Raw genomic sequence first — 13966 nt, 5'->3', positions numbered from 1 at the left:
GACAAACACCTTTTATATAAAATAAAAAATCATCAATGATGAGGAAAATCTCCTGAGTTTATCAGGAGGTGTCCATCTTGTTTTCCGCAATCGCACGACTCCACCAAACGTTCTGTATAACTTTATTATACTTTAACTGATGCACCCATTTTCATCCCATTCATGCCTATTTTATTCAAGGAAATGAGTCATGCTTCTTGTTGTCTCTGATGAGCTGTGACAAGTGTCTGTTTAAGAAATAGGGCAACTCAGGGATAGGGACCTGAGTGAATTAAGTCGTAAATGAAAACACTGGTTTCTCTTTACTTTTAAACATCACATTTTTAAAATGCATTACAGAGAAAACTGTTAGCATTAAAAAAGGTCTGGGAGCATGTAGACCAATACTCAAAATTGTATTAAATATGTGCTAAACTGCCTAAAAACATTGCAGTGATAAAGTGCTCAATGCAAAATGGGTATGCGGCGTGCGTGCCAAAACAATTTTAGTTCAGGTGGCAGCTGACCCTTGAATATACAAGGGTCTCTGTAGATTCAGGGTCTAGTCCAAAATTATTTTTGTTTTGGGGAGCCCATAAAATTGGAATCAGCCACTTGTAAAAAGTCTTAGTTTTGACCCCTGGGCAAAGCCAGGGATCATCTTCAGGACAAGAGCATAGATTTATTGCATCTGATGTAGTTAACTGCAAATATTAAAATGCAGTCCAGTCTATCTGAAAGAATGGCAGGACCAACACAGGAACCAAAATCGCAAATATCTACCTTGGTTCAGACACCTCACCTAAACGCTTACTGAAATTGGGTGCCATGCCCTATGGCTAAACTCAGAGCATATGTCAAAAGTAAACAGTCAGACAATCAAGAACCTAGTCTGAGCCTTTACTCGGAGATCCTATGCAGCAGAGTCGCCCTCATATTACAATTTCTGACAATGAAATTTGGGTCCTCCTACTAGTCATATCTACCCCAGATATTCCCAGAAGAGAAAATATCATTGTATGTAAAATTCTGAACTGAAACTCACCATGTTCTCCTTTACAGCAAGGCCTGGAAGTAGTCCCCAGACAATTGTGATCAGTGGCAATGCTCCCTGATTGGCAACTGAGAAACAGCATGTAGTACAACATAAAACACAGTGAACTCAAGAAATGAAATCATATCAACTTGTAGGAACCAGAACATAGCACAACATATGGCACATTAAATAAACAAAAAAGAAATCATATCAAATTTTTTGCTGATTCAGCTCATTTATAATACACAATGCAAGTTTCGATCATAGTCCTCCTAAGATTTTTTTTTCTTTTTCAACATACTTTTGATGAATGACGTCTCACTAGATGCAGCCATTTTCCTTCTTTCTTATATTACGGGCTTACAGGATGGTGTCTCACCATCTGCAGGCCTAAGTTATTTTGGTTCATCTCTGAGCCGTATTCCCACAGTCCAACTTAGATTGTCCTTCATTTACGGGCAATTATAATATAGGCTAAACAATAAGTGCAATAATGACCGCTGTGGTGCCTGCTTTAATAGCTGACACTGCATTTGCATATGCTGATTTTCATCTTATGAGCTTCTATATTGTACAAAAGTGCAACACTAAGGAGTATACTGCCTGTACTTTTCATTTTGCCATAACATGTTTTTGTGGTCCATCTAGCCATGAACCTAATTGTTTTCCTTTTGCTCAAGTCCTTGATTATTAAATTGCCATGTACACACAAATCACAAGCCTGGCCAATTTAAAAAAATGTGTATACTGATATGTAATGGTCCAAAAGGCAAAATTATTTGGATAAAAAAATATTTCAGAGACAGCAATCTTGGCTTAATCATTGAGTTCCTTGTAATTTAATTAACACTTTTCCTCACAATGGTTTAAAATATTTGAGTTCATTCACAGGTATGTTATCCATCAAGAACAAGAGTGCATATAAGTACTTTTTGTCGTACACATTAAATTTACAAACATATTTAAAGCATTATAATTGGGCATCTTTCATTTAGCTAAAATTTGATGGATTCAAGGCAGACCTTATATCCATTCTTTTCCACTGAATCTCTGACACTTCATTTTTGCTCAGTCATGATATAGTCAAAAAGTCCTTGTAACCTTTCACAAAAACTGTATCATATTTGAAGTCCAGTATTACTAAGTGCTGTTAGATGGTAAGATTGGAGACATGGTTGTGAACAGGACAGTACCACAGTTTCTTGTTCTTCTACTCTTGAAGTAAAATAATTCAGGCTTTTTATACAGAAACGAGCCAAACAAATTGGTTCAAAATGAAATATTTGTTTATTCTGTGCCAGTCATCCACAAGCAAACAAAGTTCCCGATGCATGTTGGCATCTTCCAGTCTTGGCCACACCTGCCAGAAAGAGTGCCTCAACTCCAATAGCAACACAATGTGTGTATAAGTTTGTACTATTTTTGCTGCAAATACTATGCTAGATTCTATGTACATGGCCTTGGAGTCAGAAAAGGAGATAAATGGCACAATGTCTAAACACATTATCATGATCTACAATATAAAAAATGAGAACTTTCTCAAAACGCTGGATACATTTTAATATAGAAACTGTGCATCCATCTAAATATATAAATAGCGACACATCGTGACATTTATATCAAAGTATGCTGTACCAAATAATACTACTGCAAAGTGAGTTATCTAACATGGGTATATAGTTGTAAAGACTATATAATGTGTGTAATGTGAAGGGAAACTGGAGAGGGGAGCAAAGCTGCACCTAGGGTGCTGGCATGTGACCTCTCACTGGGGGTAAGTGGCCTGTGGAAAATATTTTGGGAGAGAAAATAAACAAAAGTCTTTTGGTAGGTTTGTAGCATTCAGTCATATGGTTCTGTTTCTTACCATGTACGAATACAGTGTTAATCATACTGATATGAAGCTATTACATGCTGCCAGAGGTCTTCTGAGTCCTACAAGGGTATAGCTCATTTCATTCTACAGTCACAGACAGATAGGTACACTTCACCATCAAGGGATGCATTTCAGCACAGTACAAATAGGTATATTACACAATCAGCCAATACTTTTCATGAGTGTTTTTAAATCCTTCAGTGAAAGTACAGACATTTTCAATGTATTGTGCTAATTAATTTTCTAGCTTTCTCTCAAGATTGCCCATTGTATGGTCAACATTCAGGATACCAAAACTGCCCATCATAATTAATTCAGATGATGATGTTGGTGTGATATCCTGCCCAATACACTTGGGTCGAATCTAGATCAGAGTAGAACACCTTGGAACCAGATTCCATATAATTCCTGTTGGCCCAGGCTTCTTCGTATGACGCGTTTTATGTCCTTGAATCCCTTTAATCGTCCACAGAATCAGCTGTAAGCCTTAAAACTAGCTGCAAGTATGACACAAGCGAGTGTAAGGCCATATAGATGCACAAGTCAACAGCATTTACCACAAATGCAGGCATGAGTTGTGGGTGTGTGAAGACGTGTGTGCCAACAGAAACTAGAATGCTTATGCCAAAGAGCTCGAGCTTCCTTTACCAGCACACCCGTGCGCTAGTGACAAAGAAAAGAGTGCTAGTACTGTTTGTTTCCTCAACTATCAGCAGGCATTTCAGTGAATAAACACGAAGGTCATTGTTAATATACATTTCAAAGACAGATTTACGAACACGGTGGTTCGCCCACCATTGCAAACACTGAACATCAGTGATTCACACATGGTTTGTAATACCAGATTTAATAAACTAAAATAGTCTGTGAACACCTACAGTGTAAGAATAAGGATAACTCAGATCCTTTCTCGGATTGACAACATATTATTCTAGGTTTATGCCAGTCCATTCAAACAAAACTGTGGCTATGAGAAATTTAATGAAAAAATGTCAGCAATTTGTATGGGATGCGAGTTGCACATCTGAGTTTAATAGATTAAAATCTGAAACTGCTTCTGATCCAGCATTATTGACATTTGATACTAGATAAAATGTATTCATAGTGATGGATGCCAGTAATGTAGGTATCGGAACAGTGTTAGTGTAGGATCAGAAAGGCAAGGTAGTTACAGTTACAGTTGCATTTACATCTAGAACAACATGCTGGTGGGGAATCAAATACTTTCGTAAATATGTTATGGAACAAAATTTAAGGTAAGATCAGATCATCGACCACTGTTAGATTTGTTTACAACAAAAGGTTGTGGTAAAGCAACACCAAGGATTGCGAAATGGCAATATAAATTGCAGGAATTTAATTTCAAGGTTGAACATTTTCCAGGAACAAAAAAAATATACTAACTGATTGTTGAGATTGTCAGTGGAAGATAAAGAAGAGAGTATCAGGGAGCATGATATTGAAAAAGTAGTGTCAATCTGTTGGGTACCGGAAGGTTGTATTCTAGTAAGTCAATGGAAAACAGCTTGTGAAAATGATGAAGAGATTCACAAGGTATTAGAAAACATAAGGTCAAAGTGGCCCAACAAAACAGCTTTTTAAAAAATGACTTACCTTACCTGTATGTGGCATATTTAGTTTCTGTACAGAATAACACCTTGATGTGAGGAGAACAATTAATGGTACCAGAAAGTTTAAGACAAGGGGTGCTAGACATGGCTCATGAAGGTCACCCCAGCATGATGAGAAGGATCAGAAGTACATTTTGGTGACCAGCCATTGATAGGAGTCATTTTTAAGAGCATCTTTTACTATTTTTTGGGATGTTCCTATTTTTGAGTTTATTACTCAAGGTGTTGGTATTTGAAACATAGACTTGTTTATTTGTACATGTTCTCCTGGTTCGTAAAAAATGCCCCAATAGCAAATTGACTTTTATGTGTTTCACAGAGTAGCTTTAAAATAAAGCATTGCAACTGTCGGTTTAGTATGTAAATCCAGAGTTTAATAAAAATGTCAAAGTTGATAAAGACTTTTAAATCAGGGCAATAAATATTGAGCCATCCATGGAAAAAGCTTAGAAGTGATCCTATTCCTATCCATATAAGGAAGTTACCATCTAGAAATCATACTAAATGGTTTATGAATGACTTGAAAATATTACTTAATCCTTATACATTTGTCATCAAAGTATGTCATTAGAAGACTCACTATCTTCAGCATGAAAAAACATCCATTGCAACTCCCTTTATTTGGAAATACAATTTATATAAATTTATATTGAGGCCCCTCCTGGCAGAAGTATTCCTGTAAGCAATGGAGAGTGACGGAGGGTGGCCACCAGTGGATCCATCGCTAACAGGAATAAAAGTGGCAAAAGAGGACAACCCTGTCTTGTCCCTCTATGAATGGGGAAAGGGTCTGATAAAATTCCCCCACAGTTGACCTGCGCCAAGGGGTGGTCATAGAGCAGGCGAACCTTGGAGATAAATTGTTCTCCTAAACCAAATTTTCCAGAGTCGCAAATAGATAGGGCTATTCTATGCGATTGAATGCTTTTTCAGCATCTAAAGATAAGGCTAGTGCTGCATCCGGTATGTTCCTGGATTCCCACAGAGTATGGCAAAGAGTGCGCAGGTGATTCCTGAAGGTACGTCCTGGTACAAACCCCACTCAAGTACGGGGAATTAGGGATGGGATAACTTTGCACTAGCGAGTCGCTAGAATGCTGGCCAGTATCTTGATATCTCCATTTAGGAAAGATATGGGCTGGTAACTGCTGCAGAGTAGGGGGTTCTGTCCCGATTTCAGAATGACCGCTATCATTGCTCTGTTGGATATTGCTCATGTTCCCTCTCGACAGGCCTCACCTAACGCCCCGTGTATGGTGTCAATCGTCTTCTCGCCAGCCCACCTATAAAATTTACACGGGGAAAGCATCTTCTCCTGGTGACTTATGGTAGGGAATGTCGGAGATGGCTTGTGCTATTTCCATCCTGCTTATCTCTCCGTCAAGACGGGCTTGACTGTCAGCCGAGAGATGAGGTAGATTAGTGTTAGTTAAAAAGGTCTCTATTTGGGTGGGGCTAGACACCGACTTCGGGGTATATAGATGTTGGTAGAAGGTCACAAATTCATGAACAATTTCCTGCGGGTGTGTAAGTATTTCCTTATTAGAGGTAGTGATAGCTGAGATGGCTTGGACGGACGTTCTCTGGAGGAGTTGTGCTGCCAATAGTGGACCGGCCTTCTCCCCTTGCTCATAATGCCGTCCTTGTAGGCGTTGCAAGGCATATTCGGCTTGGGACGTATAGAGTTTATTGAGGGCCATGCGGATGTGTTCCAGGTGTCGTCGTGTAGGGAGAGATGGGTTACTTGTGTATTGCCCCGTAAAACGACAGATATCCTCCTCCAGGGTCTTTTGACGGGTCTTTCTGTCCCTATTGGCTAGCGCAGCGCCTCGCATCATTTGTCCTCATAGGGTCGCCTTAGCTGCTGTGCAAAGAACCCTCTTGGAGTATACGGTGTCGGCGTTGTCAAGAATATAGGTGGACATATAGGCCTGTAGTTGTACCTTACCTTGGGGAGAACTATAGCGGTGAACGGCAAAACACCAGGGTTTGCTGCCCGGGGATACTAGGCCCATGTAAACAGATAGGTGGATTGGGCAGTATTCGGGTATCGTGGGTTTGGGCCACTTAGCTGTGTGATATGAGGAAATAATCGAGTCGAGATTGGTTTCCATGTACAGGTGAAAGGAAAGTATATTCCCTGTCAGTCGGTGTGTCAGCCCTCAGTGGTCCACCAAACCATTATTTGTCATCACATCATTCTGAAGGGCTTTGTCGTTGTTGTTGCTAACATCGAGGGGTCCGGTCCTATCTAACACCGCATCCCTGGCCAGGTTCCAGTCTCCCCCTATCACGTAATGGGTTGCTCCTATTTCAGCCAGGAGGCGGTTGATTTGTAAAAGGAACAACCATTTAGGACCGGTTAGTGCAGCTAAGTCTCCCAGCCTTAGTTTAGCAAACACACATCTCCTCTCTGGGTCAGCCCATGATTTTATGACAGTAAGGGGCATATTCTTACGGAGCAAGATTGCAACTCCACATTTCCTTGAAACCCCACTCCCCGGCTCCGGTTGAGTAGGACTGCAACTAAATAGCGCTTTTCCCACCCAATCACAGTGCAACTTCCCGGATTCAACACTATTAAGATGCGTCTCCTGAAGAAGGGCTATGTCAGCCCATTTGGATTGGAGGTAGGAGAGAATTTTCTTCCATTTCACAAAATGCGTTAGGCTGTTGACGTTCCAGGATATGACTTGTAGTGGAATGGTTGCATTTGAGGCAGGACTAGCCATGATGGAACTGGAAGGAAAGGGCAGATGACGAGGGGGGTGAGGTAAATTATATGAATAGGGAAGGGAGGTTCTTTGTGGTGTAATGTGGGTAGGGGCTAGGTAGTATGGATTGGGGGGTGCCTGTGGGGTGATAGGTGGTCACCTGCATCAGGATAAGGGATGGTGCCAGAGGGAGTTAATACGGAGGGTGATAAAGAGAAGGGGTGGAGATAAAGAAACCAGGAGGGAAGGATGGAGCAAAGAAGGGAAGGGGGGAAGTGAGGCGGGTAAGGTAGAAATAGAGGGAGGAAAGAGAGGAGAGTAAAGAAATAAGAGAAGAGAAGAAAAAAGAGAAAGATAAAAAGGAGTGAAGGGGAGAATAAAAGGGGGGATAAGAAGACGAGACATTAACGGAAAAAAAGTAGTGACTTTGGATCAGAGGGGCAGAGGCACAGCAGCAAAGCCCCCGAGTCCTTATCTGTAGACTGTGGGTCTGTACCTGTGAAGCCCACACTCTCGGCTAGGCGGGCTCTAACCGGAAAGGGGGGCAGGGCATTCCTCTCCTGCCAACGGGTTTGCTGCAGGTGAGGATAGTAAGAATCATATTATAACATAATATAATATAATATATGGAGCCGAACACATTGGTGGAGGATGAGAGAGGGACTGTGTGCCGCCTGGTGGGGGGGCAGACACGGGCTTGGGCGCACCCTCCTGTGACAGATTTTGCCAGGATACGAGCGGGGGGAGCCAGAAGAGCAGCAACAGTACCCCTATTGTTGTGAATATCATGAACGCTGTAAACGCTGGCAATAGTGATGGTACCGAGCCACGAGCGTGCCATGGCTGTTTTGGGTCGGGGGTGCCCAATCCTCTCAGGACCAAAGGCAATATGCGCAAGTGGCATACCAATGTGGGTGCATCGTGTTATAGCATTGTACTCTATAGCATACCAATAGTCATTCGTCACTAGTGCTGAGGCCCTATCGCCATGCATTGCTCATGTTCCCGAGTATTGTGTACAAGCCGCGTTGCCCCTCAGTTGCAACAAAAGGGGGATTGCTTATTCAGTAAGGCAGCGAGCTCGGTGAACTCGGTTACTGGGGAGGCGAGGGTGGAATAAGTCATGTCTAGAGATAATGCGAATAGTACATTGTTAACTACTTAAGGCATCAAACAGTGACATATTAGATATGGCTAACAAATAGGTCTGGAAGGCTCAAAAGGCTCAGTCGGAACCTGGTAATCAGATTTTTAAAACATAATTGAGAACATCACAACTTCCTTAGATACTCCGTTTTTGGTGATCCACATTCTCGCTGGTTCAAACAATCCAGGCTTCACCTCCAGCAGGCGCAGCCGGGTCTGAGGGCCAAGAATGCTTTCTGACGGTCACTGGTCTCCTTTGAGAAATCAGCTGTTATCCGGACCTCGTATCCTTCTGCCCGAAATGGCCCGTGTGCCCAGGCCGCTAGTAGGAGTTGGCAGATCTGCGTATTTCGTAGGAGACAAGCAATGATTGGGCGGGGCCTAGAGGCTTCAGCCAGTCGTTTTGGGTCCAGTCTGTGCACCCTCTGAAACTCAAACAGTGGGTCGAAGGTTCAGTCAGTTAGCTGGGGAAGGACCTCCCTTAGGAAGGATTGGGTGTCTGTACCCTCTATGCTTTCTGGGAATCTGAAAAAGTGGACGTTGTCCCTGCAGCTCCTGTCTTCCAGGTTTATCAGGTTACAGCAGAGGTACAAAAGTTCCTGATCTCTGTCTTGGGAAGTGGTGAGATAACCTTCCATAGTCATCACGTGTTGCTCCAGTCCTGTTACCCGAGACTGGAAGCCCGCTTTGTCCTAGGGCATGGATTATGTCTCCGATGTCAGCGATGTTATAGCATTGTCCATCCCCTCTAGTCTACGACCTACCGCTGAGATCTCCTGTAGTATACGCTCCATGGTTGCTTCCTGTACCAGGTCAACCATGGTGTGGGGTTGAGTGGGTGGGTGTGATCCTGTGGCGGAGGACGGTGGTCCTAAATGTTGGAGGGCTTCAGAGAAAAGTATTTGTCTTGCCGGCTTGCCTGGGTGTTTGCCTGTCGTCTTGCCACCGGGTATCGCAGAACTCGTGGCGTGGATATAGCCTGCAGGTCTGGGGTCCTGGGAGCCTCTCCACTAATGTTGTCTTGTGGTACAGAATCGACATGGAGGCGATAGAAAGATGAGGAGGGTGACGATCCTCGTGCCCCTCCCAGCAATGATTCCGATACAGTCTATGGTCCGAAACTATCTGGAGTGGTGATAGTGCTCAGTGGGGGTCAGGTTCATTTCTTGCAGATTGAGTGGTTCTGTTGATATAGAGGTATTGAGCATGCGTAGTCTCCGGTATCCCAGCGATGTTGTTGGCTCCCTGGGTAGGGCAGTTACCCTGATCGCTAGGTGTCTTTGGGGACGGTGCGAATGGGGGGCACGTAACTCCCACCGCAATCTATGAATTGCGGATTGCCTCCCCGCATAGGGTCACGCTGTCTGCAGCAGTCTGTGTCCCAGCTGTTCTGTGCCCGTGGTGGCAATGGCAGCCTTAAGGACTCCCCCGCTGGATCTGCACCGTGGCAGTCTTTCTGTGCAGGGGGGAATCAGGAGTCTCCCATTAAGGGCAACAGCAAGAAGGGCATCTAGTCCTGGGGATGAGACATGAAGCAAGACCGTTTGAGGCACTTTGGAGTGATAAAGGGAATATCCGGTACTCGTATTTGGATGTGTCTCCGTCCCTTCTTCCAATATGTGCAGGGGCACCATTGCAGGACCCCAGGGAGCTTAGTAGGAGGAGGGGGTTAGAGAGGTTCCCCCACCGACCCTCTTGACGGTCTTGCGGTATTGTCAGCTTACTGCTGTGTGGCAGCGACCACTCCGTTGCGTGGGGAGATCCCAGCGTATCCTCACTGCAACACAGTATCAGAGAGGCTGTTGGGGGCAACCAGGAAAGCAGGAGGGGTCTCTGAAACAGATTGGGGGGGAGTGGGGTCCCACCTCTATTGTCATGCCAAATTCGATGTCAGTGCGGTGGGAGGGGGAAAGGCGCCGAGAACTGCTCATCGTTAGTGTCGCCTTACCAGCCATAGGGTGCCACCTTGCTCCCACGGTTATGCTCTTGGTTGCGGGCCGCACCTCCTCTTTGCTCCCCAGGCGCCATGGTTTGCGCCCCTTGCCTGGCACCCCGAACACGCTGGCACATGGCTTGCCACTCGTCTTTTCTGGGCTCAAGTTGGGGAGTAGGGGCATCTAGCATCCGTAGCGCTCCAGCCCTCAATCAGGGCCCGATTAAGGGGGAGGGAGTTGGGGGGCACCAAGAGCAGCTCATCACCTGTGCCGTCCTTTGCTGCCTCCTCCTCATGGCTCTGCCCCACCTCCACAGCCGTACTCTGCCGCCACAGAAGTCCGCGGCTCAGCACTGAGCAATAGGCCGCATTTCCGCTCTCCGTCTCAGCTCTCTGTCCCCCAGGCGCAATGGGTCTTGCTCCTCGCCCGGTGCCCGGCACCCCAACCGCACTACCGCACAGCCCCTCTTGGTGCCAGTTAGAGGGGTCTGCAGCCCCCACTCCCGGTCAGGGCCCGCCACCTTACGGAGCTCCTCAGTCAGGCGGCCATCTATGTTCGTGGCCAGACCATGCCCCGATTTCAGTTTTTGGATCATGCTGTTGGGTGTGGTTACCTGCTATATTACTGCACAATATTTCCTGGATGCAATTCTGGCAATTACACCTCATTGTCCCATGCTCTGAAGTTCAGGGCGCATCATTATAACTTCTGTCTGTGCTTATTTCTTAACCTCAATGTCAATGTGCAACGTTTGGTCAGTGTTTACCCATTGCATGGAGCCTTACCCATTTCTCCATCTTTTTGGAAAGCTAAAATCTGATGTGGACAAAAAAAGCAACTAAGGAAAATGTTGTTTTTATCCTTAACTGAACTGGAATATTTTTCTCAAATTCAACTTCAAATTTTCACAACTACCATCATATGCTTTCACAAATCAATCAAATTGTCTTTAGCACCACAACTGGGAGAATGCAATGCTTTTCATAAAAATGAAGCTTTAGAGGAGTCATTATAGCTACAAGAAATTGATAGATATTGAAGATCATGCTAGCATTTGTCATGTGGCTCCTCCTTCAAGTATGAGCTTTAATTTATAATTGCTTCATTATTATTGTTATTATTCGGCACATAATGCTTGATATGGTATTGAACATCTTTAAGAGAGAGTACATAAGCTCTGCTACATATGTTTTAAAGCTTTTTAACAGGAATGTTAAAATCTCAACTTGCCAACTTCTAATGACTGTATCCAAACTATTACAAACCGGTACTATGAGAGGTCTGGGTGTATCACTTTGCACCATAACAGATGACAACACGGCTAACTTTGCACCACACCATTGTTATGTCATGGCAAAGCCTGAGATGTTTCCACTTAAAAACCTTATGACTTTGTTTAATTGATCGTGTTTCCAGTTGCGTACAGTCGGTCCATATTGTAGATTAACTTTTACATTCTATATAGTAAATACATTTTTCCACTTGCCATTGTTCTTTATTGTTTGTTGGCATTACAGCTTAACAATATTGTTCTTGTTCTGAAGCATGCAAGCTTGCCTACCATTTTTCTTAATATATGCCTTGTATCTATAGCCATTATCAGAAGAGTTTCAGAATGGAGAAGGATTTGGATACATTGTGGCTTTCAGACCAAATGGGACGAGGGGATGGAAAGAGAAAATGGTCACTTCTTCTGATGCCTCTAAGTTTATCTACAAAGATGAAAGCGCACCTCCTCTTACTCCTTTTGAAGTGAAGGTTGGAGTATACAATAACAAAGGAGATGGACCATTCAGTCCTATTGTTGTCATCTGTTCCAATGAAGGGGGTAAGCTTATATAAATGTTTTTCAGTCTGAGGAAAATATTACATTGTGTTGTGGTGTGGTATAGTGTGTAGGGGGACGTTCATTGTCTGTTGATTGAGTCTGGAGGTTCTGAGGTATGGGGGGCATTCAAACAGTGCCAACAGACCCCACCCCCGTATTCAATAGGTAGATGCAGGATTTTTACATGCAGAGCCAAGCCGTGCAATTTTATGTCAGCATATCCAGGAATTATTTATCAGCAACTACAATACAATGAAAGTAAGTATGCATAAATCAGTGTAGATTTATATTCTTAACTGCACATCAACAGATCTGGACATCATTATTGTGAAGGTACACGTATGAATTCCTGCCCTGGTGGAGAATATGAAGGAGGTTGGCACATAGCATCCTGTGTCATTAGTTATCTGGTTCATCCTCCTTGCAAACAAAGTGTGAGGCGATGCTAAAGCACATTGTCATCGTGAGATGTCCTCAGCTTTTGCATACATTACCAGCCCAGTTTCCCATCAAAAACATCCAGAGGCAGATAATGTTTTGTCCGTCACCACTTTCATAACATTCTGAAGATTGTACAGTTTTCACTCTATCAACAGTGGGCGAGGACGGTGATTTTTCTTTAAAATTCTGGCATACTTTGTCGAAGAGTAAACTTGCAGAAAAAAGATTCTGCATACTTTTCCCATTGTTCGATTATAAGGACAATGGTCTCAGAATACTCTGTGCGGAAATTTCCTTTGAAACTCCGTGTTTCCACGTTCTCACTGGTGTAAAATACTTTGCTCAGCCCTTTATATATGCCATTGAGAATAAAATGTATATAATTATGATGTTGAACTATGAGATATGGTCTCACTGTTTATATTGAAAAAATATGCGTATTGCAAGTTATTTTTTAGGTGCCTCTGGTTTCTTCTTCTAGAAGTTTTAATAGTGTACATTCTCCCACTTCACACCACCTCTAGTGCTCAGCCACCTGATCTTCTCCTTTTTGCTATATCTGCATCCCTTATCTTTTTTATAATTGGCCTCTTTTGTCTATTCCTTCTCTCTTTGGAACATTCACGTGTTAGACTAATAGGACGAACCTTGCTATGGCATTGCTCACCAATGAGTGCCTTTATAACGTTCTCTTTCCTTCTTCTTTACCCTCCTGTAGTCTTTATTTTTTAATTATCTTTCTTTTTGTGAACATGTTCATTTGTTTTCCCTACTCAACTTTTATTTTGTAAAGCGGGTATCACAAATAAACAGAAAACATATATATGGTTAGGTAACACAATAGGCAGGGCTGGATTTAGTGCTGGTGGCGCCTGGTGCAACAATCATTTTTGGCGCCACCCCCCTCATGACTTCCTCCTGATATTCCCTCACTACCTCTGGCCAAAAGTGCGCCTCATCTCTCCACAGCCCTTCTCTCACACACGTTTCTTTTTTTTAAGCACTGGTAAAAGCTGACTTTGCTGATAAGAATGTATACGTACTCGAATGAATCGGTATTAGCAACATTAGGACTGGATAATGGAAAACTGGGTAAAAAATTTAACATGCTAAACTACTTTATGCACTCTACATGCAGCTCTTTGATGACATTTCGTAACAGTCACTGTTTTGTATTAGAGTTGTAGCTCATGAACTGCAGTAACACAAATATCTCTGTGACAAAAGCAGAAATCCATTCAGCTCTCCTCATAAAATACTGATCCATGATCTGCATGAAACACGTTCTTTGCAGCAGGCTTATTAACCCTCGCTACTTTAAAGCGAGTCAAAACTGCCACCAGACAAAACTCCGATCTCTCTCTAGCAGAAACATTAATCA

At 43.2% G+C, this 13966-nt stretch overlaps 1 protein-coding gene across 6 annotated transcripts in view; it reads left to right on the top strand.

Annotated features, from left to right (window-relative positions):
• Nucleotides 1–13966, top strand: part of CNTN5 (contactin 5) — a 3179309-nt gene that overhangs the window by 3030924 nt on the left and 134419 nt on the right. For all 6 annotated transcript variants that reach the window (XM_069202389.1, XM_069202386.1, XM_069202392.1 and 3 more), the window contains one exon: nt 11910–12144. In XM_069202389.1, coding sequence (XP_069058490.1) covers nt 11910–12144 — 235 coding nt within the window. The remainder of the gene's footprint in view (nt 1–11909; nt 12145–13966) is intronic.

The sequence above is a fragment of the Pleurodeles waltl genome, chromosome 8 (assembly GCF_031143425.1).
Source record: "Pleurodeles waltl isolate 20211129_DDA chromosome 8, aPleWal1.hap1.20221129, whole genome shotgun sequence".
NCBI classification, from domain to species: Eukaryota; Metazoa; Chordata; class Amphibia; order Caudata; family Salamandridae; genus Pleurodeles; species Pleurodeles waltl.
Note: the sequence above shows the minus strand (reverse complement) of the source record. Positions and strands in the feature narration are given on the sequence as shown.